The sequence below is a fragment of the Solanum lycopersicum genome, chromosome 6, assembly GCF_036512215.1.
Source record: "Solanum lycopersicum chromosome 6, SLM_r2.1".
NCBI classification, from domain to species: Eukaryota; Viridiplantae; Streptophyta; class Magnoliopsida; order Solanales; family Solanaceae; genus Solanum; species Solanum lycopersicum.
Window position 1 is genome coordinate 47,625,801 of NC_090805.1, and position 25,200 is coordinate 47,651,000.

At 33.2% G+C, this 25,200-nt stretch overlaps 5 protein-coding genes and 2 non-coding genes across 7 annotated transcripts; 2 read left to right on the forward strand and 5 right to left on the reverse strand.

Annotated features, from left to right (window-relative positions):
- Positions 1 to 2,590: 2,590 nt before the first annotated feature.
- Positions 2,591 to 6,553, reverse strand: LOC101253094 (chloroplast stem-loop binding protein of 41 kDa b, chloroplastic). Its single transcript, XM_004241364.5, has 10 exons — positions 6,069 to 6,553; positions 5,417 to 5,551; positions 5,180 to 5,266; positions 4,995 to 5,085; positions 4,796 to 4,850; positions 4,522 to 4,582; positions 3,867 to 4,088; positions 3,440 to 3,556; positions 3,265 to 3,354; positions 2,591 to 2,919 (listed from the first exon to the last, which is right to left on the reverse strand). The coding sequence occupies exons 1-10, from the start codon at positions 6,168 to 6,170 to the stop codon at positions 2,740 to 2,742; spliced, it is 1,140 nt and encodes a 379-aa protein (XP_004241412.1). The 5' UTR covers positions 6,171 to 6,553; the 3' UTR covers positions 2,591 to 2,739.
- A 784-nt stretch (positions 6,554 to 7,337) lies between these two features.
- LOC101252784 (Golgi apparatus membrane protein-like protein ECHIDNA) lies at positions 7,338 to 11,229 on the reverse strand. Its single transcript, XM_004241363.5, has 6 exons — positions 10,990 to 11,229; positions 9,028 to 9,084; positions 8,741 to 8,944; positions 8,538 to 8,597; positions 8,113 to 8,239; positions 7,338 to 7,771 (listed from the first exon to the last, which is right to left on the reverse strand). The coding sequence occupies exons 1-6, from the start codon at positions 11,002 to 11,004 to the stop codon at positions 7,683 to 7,685; spliced, it is 552 nt and encodes a 183-aa protein (XP_004241411.1). The 5' UTR covers positions 11,005 to 11,229; the 3' UTR covers positions 7,338 to 7,682.
- Positions 11,230 to 11,429: 200 nt separating this feature from the next.
- Positions 11,430 to 11,501, reverse strand: TRNAT-UGU (transfer RNA threonine (anticodon UGU)). Its single transcript has one exon. It is a non-coding gene; the product is annotated as a tRNA-Thr (tRNA).
- Positions 11,502 to 12,112: 611 nt separating this feature from the next.
- LOC101252192 (LL-diaminopimelate aminotransferase, chloroplastic) lies at positions 12,113 to 17,354 on the forward strand. The gene is made up of 10 exons (XM_004241361.5): positions 12,113 to 12,504; positions 13,112 to 13,188; positions 13,562 to 13,629; positions 14,003 to 14,119; positions 14,453 to 14,515; positions 15,077 to 15,181; positions 15,269 to 15,319; positions 15,732 to 16,052; positions 16,547 to 16,753; positions 16,848 to 17,354. Exons 1-10 carry the CDS (start codon positions 12,422 to 12,424, stop codon positions 17,139 to 17,141), a joined length of 1,386 nt encoding a protein of 461 aa, XP_004241409.1. The 5' UTR covers positions 12,113 to 12,421; the 3' UTR covers positions 17,142 to 17,354.
- A 361-nt stretch (positions 17,355 to 17,715) lies between these two features.
- On the reverse strand, positions 17,716 to 17,787 carry TRNAT-UGU (transfer RNA threonine (anticodon UGU)). Its single transcript has one exon. It is a non-coding gene; the product is annotated as a tRNA-Thr (tRNA).
- A 519-nt stretch (positions 17,788 to 18,306) lies between these two features.
- On the forward strand, positions 18,307 to 19,535 carry LOC101252496 (tetrapyrrole-binding protein, chloroplastic). The gene has a single exon (XM_004241362.5). The coding sequence runs from the start codon at positions 18,645 to 18,647 to the stop codon at positions 19,434 to 19,436; it is 792 nt and encodes a 263-aa protein (XP_004241410.1). The 5' UTR covers positions 18,307 to 18,644; the 3' UTR covers positions 19,437 to 19,535.
- A 2,622-nt stretch (positions 19,536 to 22,157) lies between these two features.
- Positions 22,158 to 23,196, reverse strand: LOC101251893 (large ribosomal subunit protein eL27). Its single transcript, XM_004241360.5, has one exon. It carries the CDS (start codon positions 22,742 to 22,744, stop codon positions 22,337 to 22,339), a length of 408 nt encoding a protein of 135 aa, XP_004241408.1. The 5' UTR covers positions 22,745 to 23,196; the 3' UTR covers positions 22,158 to 22,336.
- Between the last annotated feature and the right edge of the window lie 2,004 nt (positions 23,197 to 25,200).

Here is a 25,200-nt window from a genome sequence, read left to right on the forward strand (position 1 = left end):
AAACTTTAGCGAAGGAAAAGGCAAATATGAAAATATATATATATATATATATCTTAAATTTTGGATAATTCAATTATTTTGAACAGTAAAAAAAATATAAAAATTCAGTTAATATGAAATAGAGAAAGTATCTGTTAAAATAAATTTGAAACGTCAAAAATTTAATTAAAAAATTCATTCTTACTTGATGTTTACGTCAAAACTTAAGTCACCCAACATTATTATATCCGCATTGAAAGCCCTAATAAGAAATGAATCTTATTAATTGAGCTTTTTCACTAGTAGAGGGACTAATCTTGTTGAGCAAATATAATTTGATTTATAACTCAAAAGTCTAACTAAAGTTGTAATTTGTGAATATAATATACTCATCATAGTATTAAATTATTTTATTACTATTCCTAAACTTGAAATATATATAAGAATATATTTTTGAGTGTAAACTACATTTTCGTTATTCAATTTTCTTCTGAAAATTAAAAAAAAAAAAAGGTCGTTGGTGTTGAATTTTAGTGGAATAAGTTTACTAAACCAAGACTTAACAAACGTTATGGTTTTGCGTGCTATTTAATTTAACTGTCCAAGTTTATATGTCATTCGAACTTTTAGAGTCAAATAAGTCTATTTTTTATCGTAAATTTTTTTAAAGATTTTTTAAATATTGCGAGTTATATCAATTATTATAATTTATAGTATTTTAAACGTAATTTTAAATATATATAAGAATATATTTTTGAGTGTAAACTACATTTTCGTTATTCAATTTTCTTCTGAAAATTAAAAAAAGAAAAAGGTCGTTGGTGTTGAATTTTAGTGGAATAAGTTTACTAAACCAAGACTTAACAAACGTTATGGTTTTGCGTGCTATTTAATCTAACTGTCCAAGTTTATATGTCATTAAAACTTTTATAGTCAAATAAGTCTATTTTTTATCGTAAATTTCTTTAAAGATTTTTTAAATATTGCGAGTTATATCAATTATTATAATTTATAGTATTTTAAACGTAATTTTAAATATATAAATTTCATTTCAAAAAAATTAAAAATTTCATATGCAAATTTTCGATCAAACTTAAAATGTTTGACTCTCAAAATGTAAAATATGTTATATAAATTAAGACGACGAAAATACTAAATATTTATATTGGAAAAAAGTGATTGAATTATTTGTTTGTTTTTTTCATTTAACGTGTGATATACTTGTTTGGGTCTCCTACTAATTCAATTTTACTATGTATAAGATCTATTAAACAAAAAAAAATCTTTTTTAATTTCAAAATCTTAATTTAAGATCTTTAATTAAAGATAGAAAATCCGAATTCGATTAAAAAAATGAACATAGCTAACGGATCTCAAAAACGAAGTCCAACAAAGAGGTCCCTACTTAAATGAATCTAAGCTAAACAAACCGACACTCCAGCTTGTGAGGGCAGTTTATGTTTTTTCATTACTATTAATTCAGATTTATATTGGGATAATGCATAAGTACACCTTAACTTATATTCATAATCTTAGAGATAAATTTATATTATGCTAAGGGTCTATTACTCCTGAACTTATTTTATTAATAATTTTCAACTCCTTTTCGATCTACGTGATACTATCTTGTGAGTCTACGTTTACATTAGATAAATAAAAATATAATAAGTAACATTGATTTAATATAAACTTTTGAAATACTACTTTTTATCCTTTCAATTATATTACAACTCCGAACTTTATAAAAATGAACGTTAATAACGGATCTAAATACAAAGTCAAATAATTTACGTTGGGGAATGAAATTGGGCGAAGGGCCAAAACGCGTCATAATTAGGTACACCTAAGCGGCCAGCAACTATATCGATTAAAAAAAAAAATCATTTTAGTTTATACTAAATCGATAAAAATAATTATTTTTTAAAAGATATCGAAAAATATTGAGTGTACGTGCTACGCTCTCGCTCTTTTAATATTCACACTCGTGTGACCACAATATTAATTGTGTCACGCATGAATCTCTTTTGAACTTTTATTTAAAGCATTACATACATTTTTAGCATTTATTATAATCAAATCAAATATATATAGGTATAGTATTTTGATCGTTAAGATTTGTTTGACTTGAAATAAAATTTAAGAATTTTGAATATTAATAAATTAAAGATGCGCAGAACTTACAGCCTAAAACATATTATTCTAAAAGTTTGAAAGTAAAAAAATTATCAAATAGTAGGAAAGAAGTTCTCTTTTTTTAAAAGAAAAAAGACATTTTTGACTCAATAAAGTAACAATTGGAGCGGGAAAAAAACTTATCCGCATCGGCTGTTCACAATAAATTAATGCAACTTCTATTATTACGTAATTTAATGAAGTAACACATGTTAATTAATGATGATTAAGTAAAATAAACTATAAATTTTAGACACATGTATTGACTTGATGTATACATTCGATGTGAGCAAGTTTTACCTATTGGAATGTATTTGAATCAAACTATTAACGGTAAGGACTTTTTATATTTACCAAAATATTGATACAGAACGTTTTTATTCAACTTCGCATAGTTTAACCGTTATTTATACGACCGCCACACTACCCCAAAAAAATGTTGATGGCAAAATGACAATAGTTGTCATTCATTTCATTTTAGTGAAGTTAATATACAAGGAAAATTTCAAATAGTTTGCCACTAATGACTTGTGAACTTCTTGGAGAAAAAGCAAGAAACCAAAACTAATGAAATGAAAAACAGAAATATTAGCTCTGGGGAACTAGTTTCTTTTCAAGAATCATATCATCTGTAGAGAAATCAGCTGCTTTCCTGAATGTTCCTCGTCCGAAATCTAGGTTGTAAGAGTCTGTAAGACCTTCCACCAGATCAAAATCAGGTTTCCATCCTAGCTCAGCCTTTGACTTCTCGATGGATGTAAAGAAATGCTGTAGAAATTCGATGTTAAAACCAACGAGAAGACATAGATAGACTAGTGTTGGACAAGAATCCGATATTAAACAGACAAGCTAACAACTTCAACAGAGGAAATAAACCATATTTCTTGTAGTATTTCGTTTGGACTACGATTGATTGTACAAAAATGTGTGTTAATTTTAGTGAGCATACTGATGTGTGTTTTAGGAAGGGACTAGGATAAGAGGCGGTGAACATGTTGTGAATCTTCACTGATGATTCATTTAGTTTGATCATATCATTTGATTCTTTGATAAAGAATGTCTCGAATTTCAATATGAATGGTAAACAACTGAAATCAACACACTAATATTTACCTGGTCACGGAATGGGAATGCTTTCTTCTTGCCAAAATCGAACTCCTTAGGGTTGTAATGAACAAGCTCGGGTTCCGGGAAACCACCAGCCTGGATTAGGAATATTGAGAGTCAATTGTATATCATTCAAAGCTTTTACAAGCAATATAAGCTAACATTGACCAAAAAAAATTACCTTGGCGCAAGCCTTAGCTAATCCATCAAATGTGACATATTTCTCTCCGGATATGTTAAATACTTGCTTGCTTGCTTTCTCATTTCCAAGAACCTGAACAAAAGCCTTTGCAAGATCCTGCCAATATCAACCGAAAGCAAAAATATTATCACATAGATGCAAGGCTGTGATTCTTTAGACGATTCCTAAGCTCATTATGTTATAATGCTGTCGAACTGAAGTATTGCCTGAAAGTGAACTAAGGAGTACGTTGCTCCTATTTGAAAAGACATATTTCCTGGTTTTTACTAAATGGAAGCCACTTGCAAAGATTGGATATGTATAGGACCTAAGCAAAGACATCTCCGTTGAACTTCTAGGGCGATAGCATTGCTTGAAGTTTACAATAGAAAGATGTGAACTACTCTTTTAATATGTGCTGACTAACCTTCACATGTCCAAGTTGAGTTATTTGCATCCCTGAGTTAGGAATCGGAATTGGGCGACCAGCCTTCAATCGGTGGAAGAACCACTCTTCAACAGGATTGTAGTTAAGTGGCCCATAAATATAAACAGGCCTTAGAGAAGTCCAATTAACATCTCGTGATACTAACAAGCTTTCTGTCTCAAGCTTTCCTTTATGCCTACTCTTCGGGTCACCTGCATCAACCTGTTGACATTGGGAAAGATGTTTTTGTTAACCTTGGGGAAAACAACTACATAAAGAATAAGGGACAAGATAAGACCAAAACTTAGAAGAAAGGCTGAAGCAAGGTGCAAATAGGACCGAGCAGATAAGCTGCTACTTGTTACACCTCTGAGATAATTATGAAGTCTAATCTCTCTGCCAGGAGACAAGGTTCAATAATAAGAATTTTGCAAGTGCCTCCAGTCGAACCTTAGTTTTAAGAACTTGGAACTGAAATATTGACAATAACCTCCTGTGTAAAACTACACCTTGTTTGAGCAAAAATATTGTTTGTATGTGTCTACTAACCAAAATGACGGTCATGAATGTGTTGTTGTCTATTGTTATTTACTACATAGTATCACAAGTAGACAGAATATAAGCTTTTAAAATAATCATATGCTACTAAACTGACCTCAAAATGTGGTAAATAATCAGTTTTAAGGTATACACCAGCTGAAGAGCAGTAGATGTACCTGAGATTCATAGGCAGTTAAAATAATCAGATAAAAAGGAATACCACAATCCGGTCATTCAAATATGTTTACCTAGTAAAAAGTGGCTAAGCCATATGAATGCGACCAATTCATGACCAAATATTGTAAAATAGTTCAAGCTAATTGGTATAGTAGTAATGATTCCTGGTACAGAATCATAGCAGATATGTATTAAGAGGATTCACAGCTTACTGTTCTAGATTAGGTAATGCATCCAATATTGGCTCCACTTCAGTTGCTTCACGTCCTGAATAAAAAAAGAATTGTTCATGAACAATAGACCAAAAAAGGAGGAAACAATAGAAACATACTTCTACCAGAAAAAAATGTTTGCAACAACACAAAACGCGGAATACATTGAGATATAGAATAAAACACTAATAATGAGTACCATTTATGTCATACACAACATCATAGCCCTCTGCAGAAAGACTGCTCTTCACAAAATCGAAATCCATTCTGTCACCCTTCAAGTGCAATAACTGCAGTTCGAACAAAACTCTCATTCCTTAGACTCTTAGAGTAACTCTAATCATGAAATCCCAAAGCTTTAGAGCTCATTGAATTCCAACATACCTTGGAGGAGAAATCAGCATAATCCTGGTCCGATTCACCTGGCAATTGTTGAGAGATTGGAGCTTTTCCTCTTGTGAATAGAGTAACCTGCATTTGTGCATCATTAAAAGATTGTGAATTTCCAAGGTAACTTCAAACATCAAAGACTATAATCTTCGCCTGGTAATAATTTGGATGACAACGTAGAAGTCAGAAAATGATTTGAACTTTAGAGAGAGCTTAGTCTGGGTCGATTACCTGGTGGCCTTCTTTCACAAGAAGTCTCGATAGGAACACACCAATGAATCGCGTGCCTCCCATTATCAGGATTTTCTTTTCACTCGAGGCTGTAACTTGCAATGCTCCTTTTGACAAGCATGGTTTCCTCTTATACTAAAACCATCATATAAAATTAAAACCAGAAAAACCCATCATATCAACTCATTATGCAGCAAAGCAAAAGTAGCAGCTTCTTGATACATATGGAATATGGAAAAGCATCAATTCTCAGCATTCTAAACAATTAATACTCACTCTTCCTGTCTTGCATAAGCCAAAGATTAACTTAAAAAGACAAAGATAACACTATCACGTTAGCACCCCGTCCAAGACTTTTTGGACAGAGTTATCCTACATGTAGTGGTGAAATGTAGTAGGTACCCCGTACCCAAGTAACTAATCGCACAAACTGGTTCAGATACCATGTTATTTGAAAAAAACATTACCACGCAATAGTATAACCTAATGTGTAGTAAAGAAAACATTTTTATAATCTTCTTGAAACCATAACAGATAAAGGTAGGATTTTTATGCAAATTACGAAATACTAGCTAAACCCCAAGCCAGTATTCAAACAGAGTGACAAAAAAATTCTACCCAAACCCACAAAAAGCCCAACATATGTGGGTACCTGAAATGAGGAGATCAATCTGGCACCATTGAAGTCAGAATTGGAAGAAGGAAGGAGAGAGAAAGAAGGCTGTTTGGGTTGAATAGCAACCAAACTAGCCATGTTGTTGTTGATTTGGTGCCTTTTTTTCCTTCCTCAGTGTGAAGAAGAACTTGGGGCAGAGAATAAAGAAGAAGAAGAAGGGCTATGATGATTTTCTTGATGTCCATATCTTCTTCTTCTTCTAGTGATTATGATTTGTTCTGGCTTCCTCTCATTCTTACAATTGAGATAAGACAGAGACCCCACTTAGAATCCCTCCACAATTTTCAGTTAGGTATCCACACTTACCTCAGCCTTAACTTCAAACAAAACCATAGCCTCTCAATCTACTCACTCTTGATTGGCGCATAATGACAATATGTAAAGCACTTTTTAGTTTTTGGTCTCTACTGTAAAGGGGTAGTTTTGAGGATAACCAAAATTAGTTTTTGATAAGTTATATAAATGTGTTATTGAAGGAGAAGATTTGACATGTCATGACATATATTCAATTTATTGAAAATATAAATCCTAGATGAGAAAAAACATAGGTGAAAATTAGGACATAAAGTTTAATAAGTAATATATTGCTCATTAGGTAGGGGCTAATCTCATATCCATTTGTTTTTATCATATTAGGCGTAGTTTCTTGTTAACCTTGGTTGCTTGTTAGCTTTTTGAATTGACGATCAATTGAAAACAGTCTCTACCCTCAAAAAAAAATAGGAGTAAATCTACCTGCATTTTAATCCTCTCCAGACCACCATATACGGAGTATATGGTTGTAGATTCCTTTTTATCTTCACTACAATTCTGTGGTACATTAGTCGATAAACAATCATAATCATAATTACCCCCAATTCACCTAATTATAGTCAAGCTGGGTTAAATATCTTCAAGTGTGTGTATATTGTAAAGAAACTAATCTTAAAATATCAGACAACCAGAAAAGAAAGGAAAAAAACGAAACAGACTAACACACCCAATGAAATTCCACAAATGGAGTCTGTAGAAGGCAGTATAATAAGTAACTTGAAACAGAATAACCCCCAATGAAATCCCATAAATAGGGTCTGAAGAAGGCAGTATAATAAGTAACCTTACCCTTTCCTCGTAGAAATAAAAAAAGAGATTGTCCCGAAAAGCCTCAACTCGGGACACATATCATAGTAAATTAGAAAACAGATATGAACACCGCAAACAAATGGAACCTTTACCCCTACCCCTAGTTGCACTTGCTGCAGAACGTGAATGGCAAATTTCAGATACATTTATGCATATGGCCCATACGTCGATTCACCAGCCGTGCGGTGCAAAAAAAATAAAAATACAATGAAGCAATTGGATTCATGAAAACTGAAAGGAACAAAAACGTTTTCCCAGTTCGTTCATGTTCTGCATGTACAAGACCTCAATAAAGGAGAGGTCCAAATTAACACCATGTCAAAATCTCCTAAGCATCCTTCCGATATGTGCCATCATAATTTCACAGCGTATACAAACCACCATTATATAATCAATACATGATTGTTCGTAGAGGTGGACACTGACGACCAGTTTCCTCTCACGAGTAGCTTGTTCTGTATTAATTGTTCAAACAACACTAAATGCCGACTGTAGAGTAGAGGAGAACCGAGAAGTGAGGGTCTGGGTTGCAAATGCTTGAAGCTGCTTCTTAGCATCTGGATATTAGAAAGAAGAAAAATATATGAATATTAAACAGTAAGGGCGTACTGGAAAGCAGAATTCAAAAGAGAATAGTACACAGAGATCTGATCATGACTACCAAACACAAAAATGAGAACTGAAACAAGCAGAGCAAGACAGAAGCAACAACATACATACATATATACATAACAGAAGCGAATAAGAGAATACACAAACTAATGAGGGAACCTGACAACATCTATCATCATACATATTATGCTCATGCATGAAAACTGGAGCACCCAAACAAAGTAAAACTCCAGAGGTAAAGATATTGTTAGAGGCAGAATCCATAGAAGTTAAAGTAAGTACACACCTTTGCGGCATCTAGTAAAACCAACAATATTTGCGACGCTGAGAGTCAAGCAAACTCCAACAACGAGAAGATAATCAGCTTGGAACCTAATGAGGGAGAATATCGCGAGAAAGAACCAAGCAACAGCCTACAACAAAGTACACGGATCAGGTGCAACACATCAACAACTAACTATTTCACTTTGCAAAAATAAGGTACAGATAGAAAGAAAAGAAGTTCTAGAATATATTTGAAGCCTGAATCTTGAAAAAGTAAAAACTGAAAAAAAAATCGAGAAGCCAAGGTGTGAAGGGCCATTGTTCTTATCCACATATATTTTGTGCCTGTTGCCGATTTTTCTTGTTTTCTGATTGTACAATACATGTGCTCAGTTTGTTATATTGAACATTAGAATAAGCAGCCAGTGTGATAGAGTCTTCACTTACTGTTAGGTACAAAGTCCACCAAAACAGCCAGGAATCCTTCTTGTTCATGCGAGCCATTGACTGAAAGGAGAAGTGAAGGAAAAAGGTTTGTCCAAGGCAACAAAGGTAATTATTAAAATGACTAAATGGGCAAGCACTTCAAAAATAAACGAATGTCTGAAGGTAAAGATGTATGCTAAGGAACCTGAAACAAGATTTCTCACCTCTTGATCAAGGCACTCAAATCTCCACACACTCTCGCCATTGTCATCTATTTCATTCCACCACCTTAAACCCACAAGAATACGTCCACTGACGTTCTTAACCACCCAAAAGTCAAGAGCAGCTAAAAGAACAGTTACCACAAAGATGATAACAAAACTATCAACAAATAAAGCTGACAGAATATAAAACGCTAATGCTGCTGCCTGTCAATGCAAAGAAAATGTATTAAATGAAAGCAATTACAACCTAAGACATTAAAATAAAAAGCATATGTAATAAGCTAGACCTTGAAGAGCACATGGAAAAAACATATCTGTGGGTGTGCATAGTCCTCCCCTGCAGGCTGAGAAAGAATGTGACAGCTTAATTAACTTTATGATAGAATCAGTCAACAAATTCTATGTGCTCCCTCCTTTCCTTGCAGCGGAGAGCGTTTAGGGGTGCAAGGAGAAAGGAGCAGCAAGGGTAGTAAAAGAGAGAAAATAAGAAGGGAAGATCATCTACAATAAGTAACAGAGAAAAGTAAGATAACTGGAAGGCCACAAACTCCTCTAAGCTAAAGAGTATTATGTAAAAGGTTAACCATTTTTATTTTTTAAAAAAGAAAATTACCTTCGGGGACATCCGATAAAAAATCCTATTTTACCTGCATTGCTTATCCTAGATCATATATCACCGTTTTATCCAGATGATTGATCTAAAAGGAACGAACTTAAAGATTACAACAATAACAAAACAACTATCACTCAATCCCATGCTAGTTGATATTGGCACTATAGATCTATTTCGCCACATTCTGACCAGTTTCATTCCAATCTTCAATAGTTTGGGATTATCTACCGCTAGAGTTCTCTAGATTTTCTACTAACATACGAATATCTAAACAAGGAAAAAAGGGGTAAGAAAAACTACTATAATGTTTAAGCTAATGTAAGCATGCCAATATAAATAAGTTTTAATCTATGTTGCCCAGACTCTCCAAATATGTTGCCCCACCCGTGTCGAATACTCCAAAAAAACCACTACTTTTGGAGGACCTGACACACACCTGTCGACATTTTGAAGAGTACGAGCAACATAGATTATAATTCCAACTAGCCAGTATCTTCTATATGGATCTTTACTTCCGTCATTTTCTCTCTAAAGTGCAGGTAGATTTTGAGAATTTATAAGTCTTTTGAAACAACTTTCATCCATGTGATTCTATCCTCCAAGGTAAGTGTGCTAGACTGCTATTCGTACCTTTTACTAAACTAACCTAAAACTTAACCACACCGATCATGAAACTGACATGATATAGAGGGACAGTGGGACTTACCTGTCATCCAAAATTAATAGCACATTTTAAAATAAATAAATATAGGTAATTAAATTAAATAACACATTTAGAAGTTTAAATTTCAGAGTTGCATCAATATATACACACAAGAAACTATGTAATACAAAACAATCACCAAGCTCCATTCCCAAGCTAAAATGATTGGCTAAAAAGTCCTCTACATCCATTTTACAATACTTAGGTCCAGTCCAAGTAAAAGAATTTGTTCCTTGAAGCAAATTAGGATCTCAACATTTAGAAGATATTTCTTTTACGCTAGACATAAACCAACCGCACTTTCCCTCCTTTGTCTGGATGTGAAATCCGTGCAATGCTCACATTGATTTGAGAATAGAACAAAGCAGGAATACTATGTCGTCTCTCAAAAAGAGATACAACTATATTAAATAAGCAATCAATGACAAAACTTAAGACACCATCTACAGACACTTTATGCCCAATCATTTCGATCTTGCTTGGTAAACAAGGGGATCAACATGAGGGAGTACTCGACTACTCGTCCCATACTAAACTCATCAAATTGTGACTATGACACCATAATATCCTTGAGCCTAGCACATCAACACTTCCTACTAACTCCATTATTTCACCTAGATTTGCAGTAACAATTCATCCAACTAAAACAAATTATTCACCTACCGGGTAATACAATTCACTAAAGCAGAAATTTTCAATTCCCAAAGACAGATCCGTAACACATGATATGCAGTAGAAAAGTAATGGAAACACGAAAATCCAAACAAAAGAGCAAATCAACAGATCAAATAAAATAATTACGAGCTCAAACAAAACCCTAACATCAATGCAACTCATTCCCACACAAAAAAAAAACAATTGTGAGATTTCAAAGTATCAATTTACAGCATTAGGTGAAAAAATGAATCAAATAAGGAAAACTACGACGCTTACTGGATTAAGATCCATGTCGAATTTTTCAAATCAATTTTCCTTAGGATTTCGCCTGATCTCTCTGATGAAATTGTTTCGTAGAAATGAAAAAAATTGAGCTGTTTTCCTAATTTTTAGATTTGGCATCCGGCGAACTTTTGGAATTCTAGAAATGTACCCCAATCTTCTTCTATTTAAGAAATGCCCCCAACAACTTTATTGTTCTTCCATTCTAGTCTAGTCTCCTGTAGACGGGTTGGTAGAGTTTAAATCGACCACTTTTATCGAGGAAATAGATGGTTTCAATTTTTATTACACTACTAAACTTTAATGGTAAAAGGGTCAAAAATACACTCAACTATTTAAATTTAAATAAAGTTAATTTTATTCCTTCATTACTAATTTCAATTGAGACATAACTTATAAAAAGATCACAGAGGGTGAACCAAAAAAAAAAAAGATGCCCTCACGCAGGATCGAACTGCTGACCTTCAGTTTACAAGACTGACGCTCTACCACTGAGCTATAAAGACTGCTTTAATAAGAAACTCAACTTAAAATATATCACTTATACAATAAAAAGGCACTGTTAATAAATTCCTCTGAATCATATTATAGATTTTTTGTGTTAGCGCAAAATGCTCTCGAGTTAATTTTTCATCTTTTCAAGTATCTCTTTTTTTTATTACTCATAAATTTAGTATAAGAAGAAAGATATGACCATTATTGACAAGAATGTGATCTAGTGATCAATAAAGTTATTGAAAGCCTTAAAATTTTAAATTTAAATTAGTGAATAAGATTACTTATACCTCATAAAATTAATTAAAATATGCGAAAACTAACCTAGACATAAATATATTATATAAAAAGAAGATATTGTCACTTTGTATGTGATCCAATTCTATTGATAATGAATGAGATCACATTGATTCTCACATAGAGCTATTATAAATATAGCATTTGCAATGACTTAATTTTTTTTATGTTACTATATTCTAATACAGCATTTGCAATGACTTAATTTTTTTTATGTTACTATATTCTAATACTTTATTTGTAAGCAAATCTTAGTTGGACTCAATAATTTCATATTTCACTGTATAATTTTATTTGTCAATATATTTATTTAAAAATTTTAAAGAAAAAGATCTCTCAATTTATACGAAAAAACTATTTTCAAATCAATACACATGGAATAAGAAAGCTTTCCACTTTGATCGATATTTTATTTGATCTAGTAATAAATAAGGTCTAATTTTTGTTTAATTAAAGATTCCAATAATTATTCCAAAATAAAAACAGTTACAATAGATGCTGACCAAATAAAATAAAATATTCAAAGTGATGATTAGTTACTTGCAAATTGCAAAAGGGGTGGAAGATTAGGGTTCTTTTAAAAGCAGCTTTTGGGTTCTGAGGGCTCTACTCCACTGAGCTACACAAGGAAAAAATGGCAGCTATTCAGCAAAGTCTTTCTACTTCAATCTCTTCATCAGCATCTACTTTTCTGGGTCAGAACAAACTCCGTTTCAGGTACCCAATTTAATAATCTTACATATTTTCTTTCATTTTGTTGATTCAGTTCCAGTTTATTCGTTTATTTTGAATCTTCATCATCTGCGTTAGATATAGATATTGCTTTAAGCATTAGATGAAGCAGTAGAGAAGAAATGTCCAATATGGGTTCAGCATTTTGACTTTGTTATGTATTTTAATGGGAAGAAGGTAATACTGTTCTCATGGGAAAAAGGAGTCCTTTTTTCTTCTGGTTTAATCTTGTACTTGCACTGATTATTGGGTTTTTTATTCTCCCAAATTCAAATGGAAAAAGGTGACCTTTTTGTGGTTTGTACTGATTCTTGAATTTGTTTCTTTATAAATTGTTTAATCTAAAAATATTTGATTCTGTTTTTTTTCTTAGTGTTCTCATTTCGACTAACATGAAGCTAAAGACTCTCCTTTTTTCCATATTAAACAAAGTTTCCTGCATTTACGTTCTAGGATAATTTTAGTAGTTTATGAACTGACGGGAATCTCATCTGGATTGGTAGTATAACAAGATTAACTCAATAAAAAACTATGGTTGCTTCCTTAATTCTTTGCTAATTCTAATGCATAAAGTGTGCATTAATTGTTTCAGGAATCAGAATGTGTCAATGCCAGGCAAAACCAGTGGTATTGTCAGATGTGTTGCAACACCCTCTACGGAGAAAACTTGTAAGCCTTTATTTTAGTGTTGGTTTCCAGTTATATATTGCCAAGTTGAAATGAGAATAGTAGACTTGCGAGCCTGTGCAATGTGGATCAGTTAGAGCCTTTGGCAATTAATGTTGAGAACTTTAAACTAATCAATGTATTGCATATAAATTATTTCAACTTGCTGAAAAAGCAAATTTAAGACTCAAAATGTTTGCTACATGCACGTTTTTGAAATGCAAGAATTGTAAAATTATTGTCTTTCAACAATAACAAAAAGAAAACAACTGTCAGTTTAGGTGAGGTCTTAGTCTCATCTGTATCAGTCCATTCAAATAGCTGTGCATTCTGTTAACATTTGACTGCGCTAACGAAATTTCTGTTTGTCTTGAAGCTTACAAGACACAGGTCTCCCGCAATGAAAACTTAGCGAAACTTCAAGCTGGTTATCTGTTTCCTGAGGTCTGTATTTCAACTGGTCAATTGTCATTAAGTTGATTGCTGTTTATCTGTATTTTTAAGGTACTTTGCTATAGAAGATGTAGCATTGCTTTTGGGAACATGCAAATAAAATATTGATTTAGATGAAATTGCAGTAATTTGGAATCACGATAAGCCAGTGAGCAAATTTAGTTACCTGAAGCAAAATTATTTGCTTTTTTAGCTGAATTTGGATGACTTATTATGTATCTTTACCTCTCTATGCTTCCATCCTGAAATAGGAGAAATAATTCAATTCTTTATAGTAATACACTCAAAGAGAACTCTTATTTTGTAAACCATCTCTCCTACCTGCATCGAGTTAAGTTCTAAACAATATCTTTGGTGAAGTTAGATCGCAAGAAGGAGATCTGCACACATGTTGAAACATCCTGATGCTCAAATTATAAGCCTTGGAATTGGTGACACTACCGAGCCCATTCCTGAAGTCATAACTTCTGCCATGGCAAAGGTAATACTGATATCTCTATCATACTATAGTTTTTTGTTATGGGTCAAAACTTCGAAGTTTACTGTATTTTTGTGTCCTATTCTGCCTGACCAATGATGGGATTACTAACAAAAATCATGTAGCTGGTAACACTTGGTTTTATACTAGACATCTGTCTAAATATTTCTGTTGATGAAAAATAAAATATTTCTGTTGATAGATTTCAGCATATGCTTACATAGACTACCATTTAACTTGATAGGTAGTGTGTATTTTTAATCTATTCTGCTTATTGAACTATAAGTCGATAACTTACTTCCTGTTCTTGATTTTGTTTTCTTTGCTCATTTGCAGAGAGCACATGAACTGTCAACATTAAATGGTTACAGTGGTTATGGTGCTGAGCAAGGAGAAAAAGTAAGTAGTGCCCCCTCTCGTCATATTTCAGTAATATGATATTAGCTCTACTATTTATTGTCCAATCCTTGTTTCTCTTCCTTCTTTTGCTACAATAATAATGGTTCTGGCCTTCACTGATAGTTTGTCTTTCCTCGTTTTGTACCAATTTGATTGTTCATTTGTCCTTTTCTTTCCTCAAATACATTGCAATATTCTTTATTCAGGTATCCACTCAATAAAGTTAAAAAACTTCCTCTTCTATTCATAACGTCATTAAGGGATGTGCAGATGTGCAGCTGAAATTTCCATTTCTTGGATCGACAATAATCTATTACTCTTTGCAATTTGCTTTTTATTCAACAAATTCTTGGTTTGCCTACCGAGTAAAGAAAAGAGATGTGAAATGTTTCATGTTTGGTGTTGTCAAGCATCATTATTTTGGATCCGTACTTTAAGATCGTAAGAGAAAATTTGTCTTTGGTCACCATATTTGTTATTCATAGCATTTAATCCGTGATTCAAATGTAAATTCAGCTGTCAGAATAACTCTGAATACATTGATTGTTTCTGCATGAGCAGCAACTTAGAGCCTCCATTGCTTCTACCTATTATGCAAATGTTGGACTAGAAGAAAATGAGATCTTCGTTTCTGATGGTGCCAAAAGTGATATATCTCGACTTCAGGTCTGGTTTACTCTGCATTTAGTGGGCTTTTCAAATTACTGAGCGGTCTTTCACTATCAGTTTATGAATTTCTTCACTGTATTGTAGGTTCTTTTTGGATCTAATGTGAGTATGGCTGTGCAAGATCCATCATACCCGGTAAATGTTTCAGGCTTATACCTCTGTTCTTCTCTATTATAGTATTATGACACAAATGAAAAAGAGTAGTTCGAGGGCAGCCCATGCTCATCCAGGATACCTGAAGATTGTAGATTAGCCATGCCTATTTTGTAATATGATTTTTCACATCATTGTGATATTTAAGTGAAGTGGTGCTACTTAATAACTTAGCACTAATTTTTATACTTTGTAAAAGTTATTGATATGTCTTTTGTTATTATCATTAATTCATTATTGCATCTAATTGCACCTTTTCCTTTTATTTGGTGCAATCTTTTTATTGTCTGTTAGACTACTCCGTGTTTTCTTAATAGGCCTTGGAGAAAGGCTCTCTTATGTGATGGTGTGTGTAAGATTCTGAAATGTGCGTTGATTGTTGTTTCTACTGTAGGCTTATGTGGACTCGAGTGTTATTATGGGTCAAACTGGTCAGTTTCAGAAGGATGTGGAGAAGTATGGGAATATTGCATACATGAGATGTACTCCAGAAAATGGGTTCTTTCCTGATCTATCCAGTGTTCCTCGGACAGACATTATATTTTTCTGTTCGCCTAATAATCCAACTGGTTCGGCGGCATCTAGGGAGCAGCTGACTAAATTGGTGCAATTTGCTAAAGATAATGGCTCGATCCTTGTTTATGATTCTGCATATGCTATGTATATATGTGATGACAGTCCAAAGTCCATCTTTGAGATTCCTGGAGCCAAAGAGGTAAGTTCAGATCATGTTGCTTGGTTAACATTGAGCTTTACTTTGTTTTCTAGTGAAAGCTTCTGTTATCATTTGGTCAAACCTGTAGCATATAACAGTATAATATCGATGACAAACTCATAATGTCTGTGTATCAGTTCGTTAGCAGTTACTTATTGGTACATTGCTACTATAACGATCCTTCTACTTCTATTACTCTTTTTAATCCCTTTACAGCCATACCTTCTATTATTCTTTTTGATTCCATTACAGCCATACCTCAATTTCATGTTACTTAGAGTTGGCATATGCATTCTCACCATTCATTTCACTCTATTTGGACCTATTTCATTCTAGTTAATAGTGATTTGTGGATCTCAAACAGTAGAAATTCTCTATATTTACTATTGAGACACAAATCTCTAATGCTTTTATACAAAGTTTATTGAATGATTCTTACATTATTAATGGATTGTTCCATGTGATTCAGTAAGCTTATTGTACTGCACTTGCAGGTTGCCATTGAGGTTTCATCATTTTCGAAGTATGCTGGGTTCACTGGTGTTCGTTTAGGGTGGACTGCCATTCCCAAAGCACTCCTATATTCTGATGGATTTCCTGTAGCAAAAGACTTCAATCGCATTGTTTGTACAAGCTTCAATGGTGCATCCAACATTGCTCAAGCTGGTGGTCTGGCTTGCCTTTCACCTGATGGTTTCAAGGTCAGCTCCCTATTCGCGTAATCATAAAAAAAACATCATTATAATAGGCTTAAGAGTTCAATGTGAACGTACGTGTGTTGACCTTGCATTTCAGGCCATGATGGACGTGGTTGGTTACTATAAAGAGAACACACAAATCATAATGGACACATTTAACTCGCTAGGTTACAAGGTGTATGGAGGTAAAAATGCACCCTACGTCTGGGTACACTTCCCTGGACGAAGCTCATGGGAGGTTTTCAGCGAGATACTTGAGAAGACTCATGTCGTTACTACTCCAGGCAGTGGTTTCGGGCCTGGTGGTGAAGGTTTTGTGAGAGTGAGTGCTTTTGGGCACAGGGAAAACGTCATTGAAGCTTGCAGAAGATTCAAGGAATTGTACAAGTAAAGTAACTCGTTCGCCTGCATATCTATGTGAAAAGATGCAGCAGGCTGCACTTCTGGCATTCATTGAGATGATGTTTCTTGACTACTCGTTAACATTTTGATCATCCTGTATGGAATCTGTTGCTCTGGAAGAATAAAGCTTATTCTATGATTGCCACTATCAATTTTTCCATATTAAATAGTAATATGAAGTTTGAAACCTTCCTTTTACAAAGTGTCTGGTGAAAGAAGTGAAAAATACAATTTGATTACATTAGCATGACAAATATATTATCCATCCATCAAGGTAGACTTAATCATCACATCTTGGAAAGATGGCCAATGAATGGTGATTAATTAGGCCAATTTGGGTGATTCCACCTTCAAAAATAATAATTATAATGATAATAAAGCAGAAACATTAAACCAAACTTGTGGTTTGGTCACTTTGGCTAAACAAATAAGTAGAAATAGGTACGTAACAAAATGTCTTTTAATTTGTCTTTTAATTTTTTTGTTGAAATCAACAAGTTACCAAATATTGAAAAAGATATTCGAGTATAATATCATGGACGGCAAATATTGTTTAAAAAAATTGCCCTCACGCAGGATCGAACTGCGGACCTTCAGTTTACAAGACTGACGCTCTACCACTGAGCTATAAGGGCTTGTTTGTTGAATGAAACAAAAAAATTATTTAACTCAAAAATTGATAAACGTAGCACTCCATACATTCAATTGAACTATTTATTACTCTAGCATAAAGATATTTTTAAAGTAGATTTCTTATTTATTGTATACATTAAGCTCTACAAACTTACGAAAGTTAAACTTGAATAAGTGGTAGACCACAACAAAAATTCAGCTTACTCGTATTCACCATCTATTATTCACCATCTTTAAAGGAAAATAGTTACCATACTCTTTAACGGTTCAAAATAAGTCGATTTTATCTTCTTTTACATTTCTGGCTCACAAAATACCCTTATTATTACATTTTTAGCTCAAATATACCGTTCAACTACTAAAAGGTGGTCTGAATAGCTTTGGGATATTTTGAAAATTAGTAATGACATTTTTCTTTACAAAATACATAGAGGGGTAGCTACTTCACATTTAATGGTCCTACTTAATAGTATGAATGGTGGTCTACAAAATTCCTTACTTGACAACAACCACCATAAAAACACAATGAATAATATGTAGAAAACTTTTCCACACCACATATTTAGAATTGAATGAGAAATAAGGTATCAAAGTGTTAAATTTAATACACAACTTAGTATTTTTTCTTTTGCCTATGGAGATATAAAAGATAGTGATATAGAGTATCCAAACTCACCCAAATCTAGCCAATCTCATTCAAGCACTATATTTCCTTTGATGACATCTTTCTTTCACTCTCACTCATTTCTTATCTCATCCACCCCACCCCCTTACCCCACCCTTGTTATATCTTAACCAAAATGTCCCACAATTTTTTTCCATCTTTTTCTCTTCACTATACTACTAAGCATTAAGCAAAATGGCAACAAATTCATTCAACTCCATTCATACACTAAGAAGAAGGCATTCTATAGATTGTCCTTACCCTTTTTCTTCTTCTTCTCCTTCTTCTTTTTTTCCTAAGACAATTACCAAAAACCCCTCCTCATTCTCCAATCATAACCTCATAACTTTCTCTGTTTCCTCAACTACCCCTACCACCACCACCACCACCACCATCACCACCACCCCCTTCGATACTCTCGAACAACACTTAATTTCTCAAAATTTCCGGGAAGCAGACGAGGAAACTCGCCGTTTACTCATCGTTTTAGCCGGAGAAGCAGCGGTTAAACGAGGATACGTTTTCTTCTCCGAAGTTCAGTTCATTTCCGAATCTGACCTGAAGGAAATCGATTCGCTATGGAGGAAATACAGCGACGGAAAATTCGGTTACAGTGTTCAGAAGAAGATATGGAATAACAAAGCGAACAGAGATTTCACGAATTTCTTCATCAAAATTGGATGGATGAAGAAACTGGAGTCTGAAGAAGTGGATCAGCACAATTACAGGGCTTTTCCGAATGAATTTATTTGGGAATTGAACGATGAAACACCCGAGGGACACTTGCCATTAACGAATGCTCTGAGAGGAACTCAATTGCTGAAGAGCATTTTCACTCATCCAGCATTTGTTGAAGATGGAGATGAAGAAGAAGAGAAGGAAGATAGTAATAATAATTCAGGGGGAGATAAAGGGAAAGCTAAAAAAGGGGGTTTATTTGGGGGTTTAAGGAGTAAATTATTTAGTAAACCAGATTACAGTTTTTAAACTTTTGAAGAAACTAAAAAGTTTGTTTATTAATCAAATCAGTACAAATTATGTGATGATAAAAAAAAAAGTTGAATGAATTAGAGTTTTTTTGGTTTATTGTTTGTTTACAAATTTAATATAGTATATGTGTAGCTAAATAATAAAATAACTACTGATATATTTGTAGATGTTCATGAAAAAATTTAAAAAAAAATGTATGTATTATGTGTTCAATCTAGTTTTGGCATTTTTGTGTTGTCAGTGTCATAATCTTTTATTTAAATATTTTCATATTTGAAAAGGAAAAAGGGACAATTTTAGCGACGTTAACGAAGTTAAAATATGACTCTGGCATGAATGTACTTCAATTTGAATGTTTTATGTCATTATTTAGTGCAACATCACACTTATTAGGTTTTTTGCTTCTCTAGTTTATTCACGTGGTCGATTTCAAATTTGGATAAAGAAGGAGGATTATTAAAAATTAATCAAAAATAACATTTGTCTCACGAAAATAAGAGTATAATTTCGTACATACAACTTTTCTCAAACTTTAGTGGTATGAGGTGAAACCTACTTTATTGTAAAATCATAACTTGTTAAACAATTTGAATCCTCTACATTTATTGATTTAATGGGGATGTTAAGAAAATTAAGTATAAATATTATATAAATTACACTAAGTTATGAACTAATTACTTAGATACAGTTGAATTTATCATATTACGCAAGTTACAATATTTTGATACCTCTAGATACGTATATAAGTAGATTTGCATGTATCTGTAACACATAGCGAATATCCCATTCTCCTATGAATTTTATCACCTAGATAATGTGAATCAATCTATATAGATACCAATACATGTATCTAATGTGACTCATATATATTTGAAATATACATATCCCTCCCCAATATTGTTCATCTCTTATCCCTCCCCAATATTGTTCATCTCTTTCGACGTTTTTGCATATATGATAGTAAAATATACGTATCTAACCGTAAATTACGTAGGAAACTCTTTAAATCAGTATTGAAATACGTCTGAAAACATAGATAATAATAGCATATGACACTGAAGGATATTTAGTTATGTAGTTTTTTCCTTGTTTTTGTCCATTAATTTGATATGCTCTACCTTTTGAAAGATTTATCACTACTGAAAATAACTCGCACTATTTACACAGAAAATAAAAAAAATCTATCTTTACTGTAACAAATTTTGCTATGTAGTTTGTACAATTTCTTGTGGAAACGAGCACAGCCCCTATTGAATTCGAAAATTTTCGCCTCTCTCCGTCTCCACTTAAATATCAAGCTTATAGCTTAGCAACAAGATCCAATAACCACTCGAACTAAAAGTCTGAGGGCTCAAAAATGCTTTCTATTAATAAATAAATCAGTGGAGACAACTTGAATCTGAGTTCAAAATTATGAACCTCGAAGCTACATCCATGAGAAAGAAGACGTTTAAAATCATTTTTGTTTAAAGAGTCGTGCATATGGAAGGTGGAGCAGTACTCGAATGGAGGTTTTAGCCACTTTTTGAACCTTACAAACACTTTACAAACCATTACTCATGGAGGTTTCAGCCACTTTTTGAACCTTACAAACACTTTACAAACCAACTTCTCCTTACAACTAGACTCACACAATTCACATCTCATATTGGCCATCATCGATTCCGTAAGCAGATATCACATGACATTGGTAGATAGGAAAGCTTTTCCTGACTACAGTCTAGGTGTTATGTGCAATTTCAGTACGTAGCAAGATCTTGTAAGACATACTGATCTAGAAAAACTAATTAGTCATACAACACATCTAACACAGATTGAATTGCAAGCGTTAAAAGGGGCTGATATCAGGGTGCACTGCATCAAAGGGAATTAAGAAGTGTGGAATGGATGAATGTGCCGAAGAACAACCTGATGAACTTCTATAGATGAAAAGGCTTGAATGAGAGTAAGGTTCTCTATATTGGCCTTGCTTATAGCCAACATGGACTCCCCTTCTAATACATAGGCAAGGTCGATATACTTTATCAACACCTACAGATACTAGTGATTGAACAATCCTAATTGACCTTGAAAAGACAAATCATTTCGTGCTTGAAGGAAATGGACTTGTAGGAGGAACTATTAAGGATTCACATAGCCAGACACAGATAATAAAGCAATCGATAGTCGAGCCATGATGTAATGATTGGTAGACAATAAATCATTAAGCTACATTCGATAGTGATGGGATGTCCCAAGGAAGAAGATAAGCAAAGAAGACAACAAAAGGTAAGGTAGTCTTCAAATTCCATCCCATAAGGAAGCATTATGCTGAATTGGTCCGGAATAATTACTACCAGAGTCTATTGCACTACACCGGTGGCAATTCCTCATGGCAATCACACTAGCTATGTTATTATTGATGTTGTTGTGGGGGTTTCCTAAGTGAGTAAACAAAGCAAACTACAAATTGCTAATTCTTTGAACAATTATGCCGACTTTCTTTGGAATTATGAGTCTCATATCTATTCTCGCAAAAAAAACATACATTATAATAAGAGAGCTCTTAGAACACAGGCATCTGTGCACTTAGTATGTTAATATAGAACCTCTGGTGCACACACCGAAGAAGGCAACACAGAACATAGACATGAGAGCAGTAAATTGGCTACTGCAGCGTCTAATTAACAATAGCAAAACATAGACTCAGGAATATAGAAATATCAAGCTACTCAAACATTAGAAACAAGCCATTATAAAACTGTAGGTAACTGAAACAAGAGCCAGGAATTATCCATCAATAAAATAGTGCAAACACAAAAACAGCCTAATAGTATCTTTGATAACAAACACATTCCTCAAAACTCTTTAATACTAAAAAAAATTACCATTTCATCAAAATCGGATTCAATCTTCGCTCAGAACCTAAGCTTGGTAAAGAACCAGCGATTTTTCCCGGTCTTGAACCTCTCCTCAAGCCTAGCCTTGGTCTCCTTTGCAGCGGTCACCTTCTTGTCACGTGCCTGAAGAACATCAGCATTGACAACATCCTTCAGATCCACATCGAGTGTGTAACGAGTAGGCATGATGTGGTTGTAGTTCACGAGCTTGATGAAAGCCTTAACACGAGATTTCTTCGCCTGCTTCTTTGCTGAATCCTTGCGGATCACCTTCTTCGGGTACTTGGAGATACCTGCGACCAAACAATGGCCATATGGCCTGTCCCTTGTTCCTTCATCAAATGCCCTTACGATCACAGCTTTCCGGCCGGCATACTTGCCTTGAAGAAGGATAACAGCTTTGTTTGGCTTCAAAAACTTCACCATCCTCGCCGCCTCTGAATCTCTCTCACACACACACACTATCTCTCTCGGCTGGATGAAATGGAGTATAAAACCCTAACGTTTCGGCTTTATAAAGCCCTAATTCTCAACGGGTTAGAATGTAAATCAAAGCCCTAATTCTGAATGGGCTTAGGCCCATAATTTGTTATTATTGGATTGGGCTTTGATAAAATGGACCTTCTCAACCAGAAGTGCTTATTTACATAAATAGCCTAATATACACCACCATTTAAATCTTTTAAAATTTACCCACTACTTTATGAAGTTATGAAGAATTATATTTGATGTATATTGCGTCAACCGTATGGATAAAACATTATATTATTGTTTAATATTTGCAATGACTAACAAATAGTAGATTTTGATCTAACCTCTACTAATAAAATTTTAAATTTCTTTAAATTTTTTATTTAAAATATTATCTATCGTAAAAAAAAAAATCCTCTAAACAATTATCCTCAAAATTTCACAACCAAAAGGCTACAACGCTTGTTTCTACAAAAAGATTGTATTTCATTCACCAATAATAATGTACTAAAGTTATTTAAAACTCGTCAATTAAATTATTCTAGAATTTTAGTTAAAAATTATAATCATTGATCTACTTTACATAATCTGAACCGATTGGTAAGTATCATCAATTTGATTTATTAATTTTTAATTTATGAATATGCTAAACTGATAATCAAATGTATAAGATATTTATTTTCAATTTTATTCGTTAGCGATATAATTTATGATTCAACAAATAAAAATATGCTCATATAATCATTTATACACGACGTATAAAATTAGAAGCAAGAATAAAAATGCAACACACATCTCCTCATTGATCACTTTTGTTTAAATAAAATGCAGAAACATAAATAGGCTTGTTTGTACCATTTATGGCCAAATATTATACTAAAATTTAGAACATAAGATTAGAGAAATGTTAAAGTGATTATTATATAATTTTTGGAATGAGTCAAAAATATCTTTCAACTTTAGTTTATTAGTTAAGTATACCCTTATTGTTAAAATAAAGGAGTTATTTTTGCTCTCGTTGTCTACAAACTTAACAGATATACCCCTGATTAGGTTGGAAATCTCAAAATTAATTAAAATTAACTCGAATTTTACCCATCAACCTCTTTTTCAAATCTAATCCAGCCAATTTCAAATTACCTCAAATTCCGTTCAAATCAGGGATATATTTGTTAAGTTTGTCGACGATGAGGGCAAAAGTAACTCTATTTTAATGATAAGGCATAATCAACTAATAAACCTAAGCTAGCGTTTGGCCTTAGATTTCAAATATTCTTGACAAATCTTTTTTGGATGAAAATTTGGGTGAAATTTCATCTTGTGTTTGGCCAATATTTGAAAAATATATTTCACTTTTTTAGAAAAAAATATGATATATATCACAAATTTTAAAAATATCAGAACTAACCATAAATTAGTATTACTAGTCAATTGGATCTTTGTTACAACAATAACAAATAGTGTCCATGACACTAGAGTAATGTGGTAAGTTAGAGTGAGTGCAACAAGCATCATTTCATACATCGTGAAGTATACAAAACAAATGACTTTGTTATGTTGAGTCGATTGTTCATCGTTTTCATCAATAATCATATTACCATTTCACATTCATTGAATATATCATCACTACATTGGAATTAACGTAAATAATTATGTAATACAACGCAAGTAACAATTATAGAGGGTGTTTTTATAAAAAATAAAAAAATTTGGGGTAAACTTTTAATTTTTAGAAGATCTCAAATAATGAGATTTGGCCCAAATATTAAAAAAAACTAGTACTTGGGATATTTGCCAAATAATGGCAAAGTGTATGAACAAACATTATTTGCCAAGTTTTTTCCCAAATATTATTTGTGCGGTAATTTTTAACCTTTGTCCGATTTTTTTGTATGTTGAAAACGAATAAATAAACTTCAGAAGAAATTCTTCCCATTTTTTTTTGGGCCACCTCATTAGATCTATCCACCCCATCGTTGTTTACGTCCATATGCAAATGAATGTCAATACACAAACAACAGTAAAGTTACACAACCTTTGATAAGAGAAATCGTCACAACAAAAGTTAAAATTTGCATAGTTGAATAAATTTCAATATTTGAATACTGTGAGAACTGTCAAAGTCACAAGAAACAAGATAGTATTTGACAAACATTATGAGTGCTCACCCTCAACTCTTTTGTTTAGCAAAAACAGTTCAAAACTAAGAACAGGTCTACAAATAATTAGAAAGGTTGGAAATTCTGCAATCATAGAATCTTCAGATGATTGCACTAAGCAACATTGACAAGCTGTGACACTGTAAATTTTCAGCTATTTCAGTCAAAACATTAGTACCGGAGAATACTTGGGAGGAAGATGAACACTACTTGGACAATGCCAATGGGTATAGGTCAGCGCGATACTGCAGG

What these genes read in the sequence shown, in the direction of transcription:
- LOC101252496 (XM_004241362.5), top strand. Translation starts at nt 18,645, where the DNA reads ATGGCAACAAATTCATTCAACTCCATTCATACACTAAGAAGAAGGCAT.
- LOC101251893 (XM_004241360.5), bottom strand. Translation starts at nt 22,744, where the DNA reads ATGGTGAAGTTTTTGAAGCCAAACAAAGCTGTTATCCTTCTTCAAGGC.
- LOC101252192 (XM_004241361.5), top strand. Translation starts at nt 12,422, where the DNA reads ATGGCAGCTATTCAGCAAAGTCTTTCTACTTCAATCTCTTCATCAGCA. An exon ending in CTGGTTATCTGTTTCCTGAG is followed by an intron (nt 13,630 to 14,002) that starts GTCTGTATTTCA and finishes TGGTGAAGTTAG; the next exon opens with ATCGCAAGAAGGAGATCTGC. An exon ending in GTGCTGAGCAAGGAGAAAAA is followed by an intron (nt 14,516 to 15,076) that starts GTAAGTAGTGCC and finishes CTGCATGAGCAG; the next exon opens with CAACTTAGAGCCTCCATTGC.
- LOC101253094 (XM_004241364.5), bottom strand. Translation starts at nt 6,170, where the DNA reads ATGGCTAGTTTGGTTGCTATTCAACCCAAACAGCCTTCTTTCTCTCTC. An exon ending in GCATTACCTAATCTAGAACA is followed by an intron (nt 4,583 to 4,795) that starts GTAAGCTGTGAA and finishes TATGAATCTCAG; the next exon opens with GTACATCTACTGCTCTTCAG. An exon ending in CTCAACTTGGACATGTGAAG is followed by an intron (nt 3,557 to 3,866) that starts GTTAGTCAGCAC and finishes TGATATTGGCAG; the next exon opens with GATCTTGCAAAGGCTTTTGT.
- LOC101252784 (XM_004241363.5), bottom strand. An exon ending in TTGAGTGCCTTGATCAAGAG is followed by an intron (nt 8,598 to 8,740) that starts GTGAGAAATCTT and finishes TTCTCCTTTCAG; the next exon opens with TCAATGGCTCGCATGAACAA. An exon ending in GGTGGACTTTGTACCTAACA is followed by an intron (nt 8,240 to 8,537) that starts GTAAGTGAAGAC and finishes ACTTTGTTGTAG; the next exon opens with GCTGTTGCTTGGTTCTTTCT.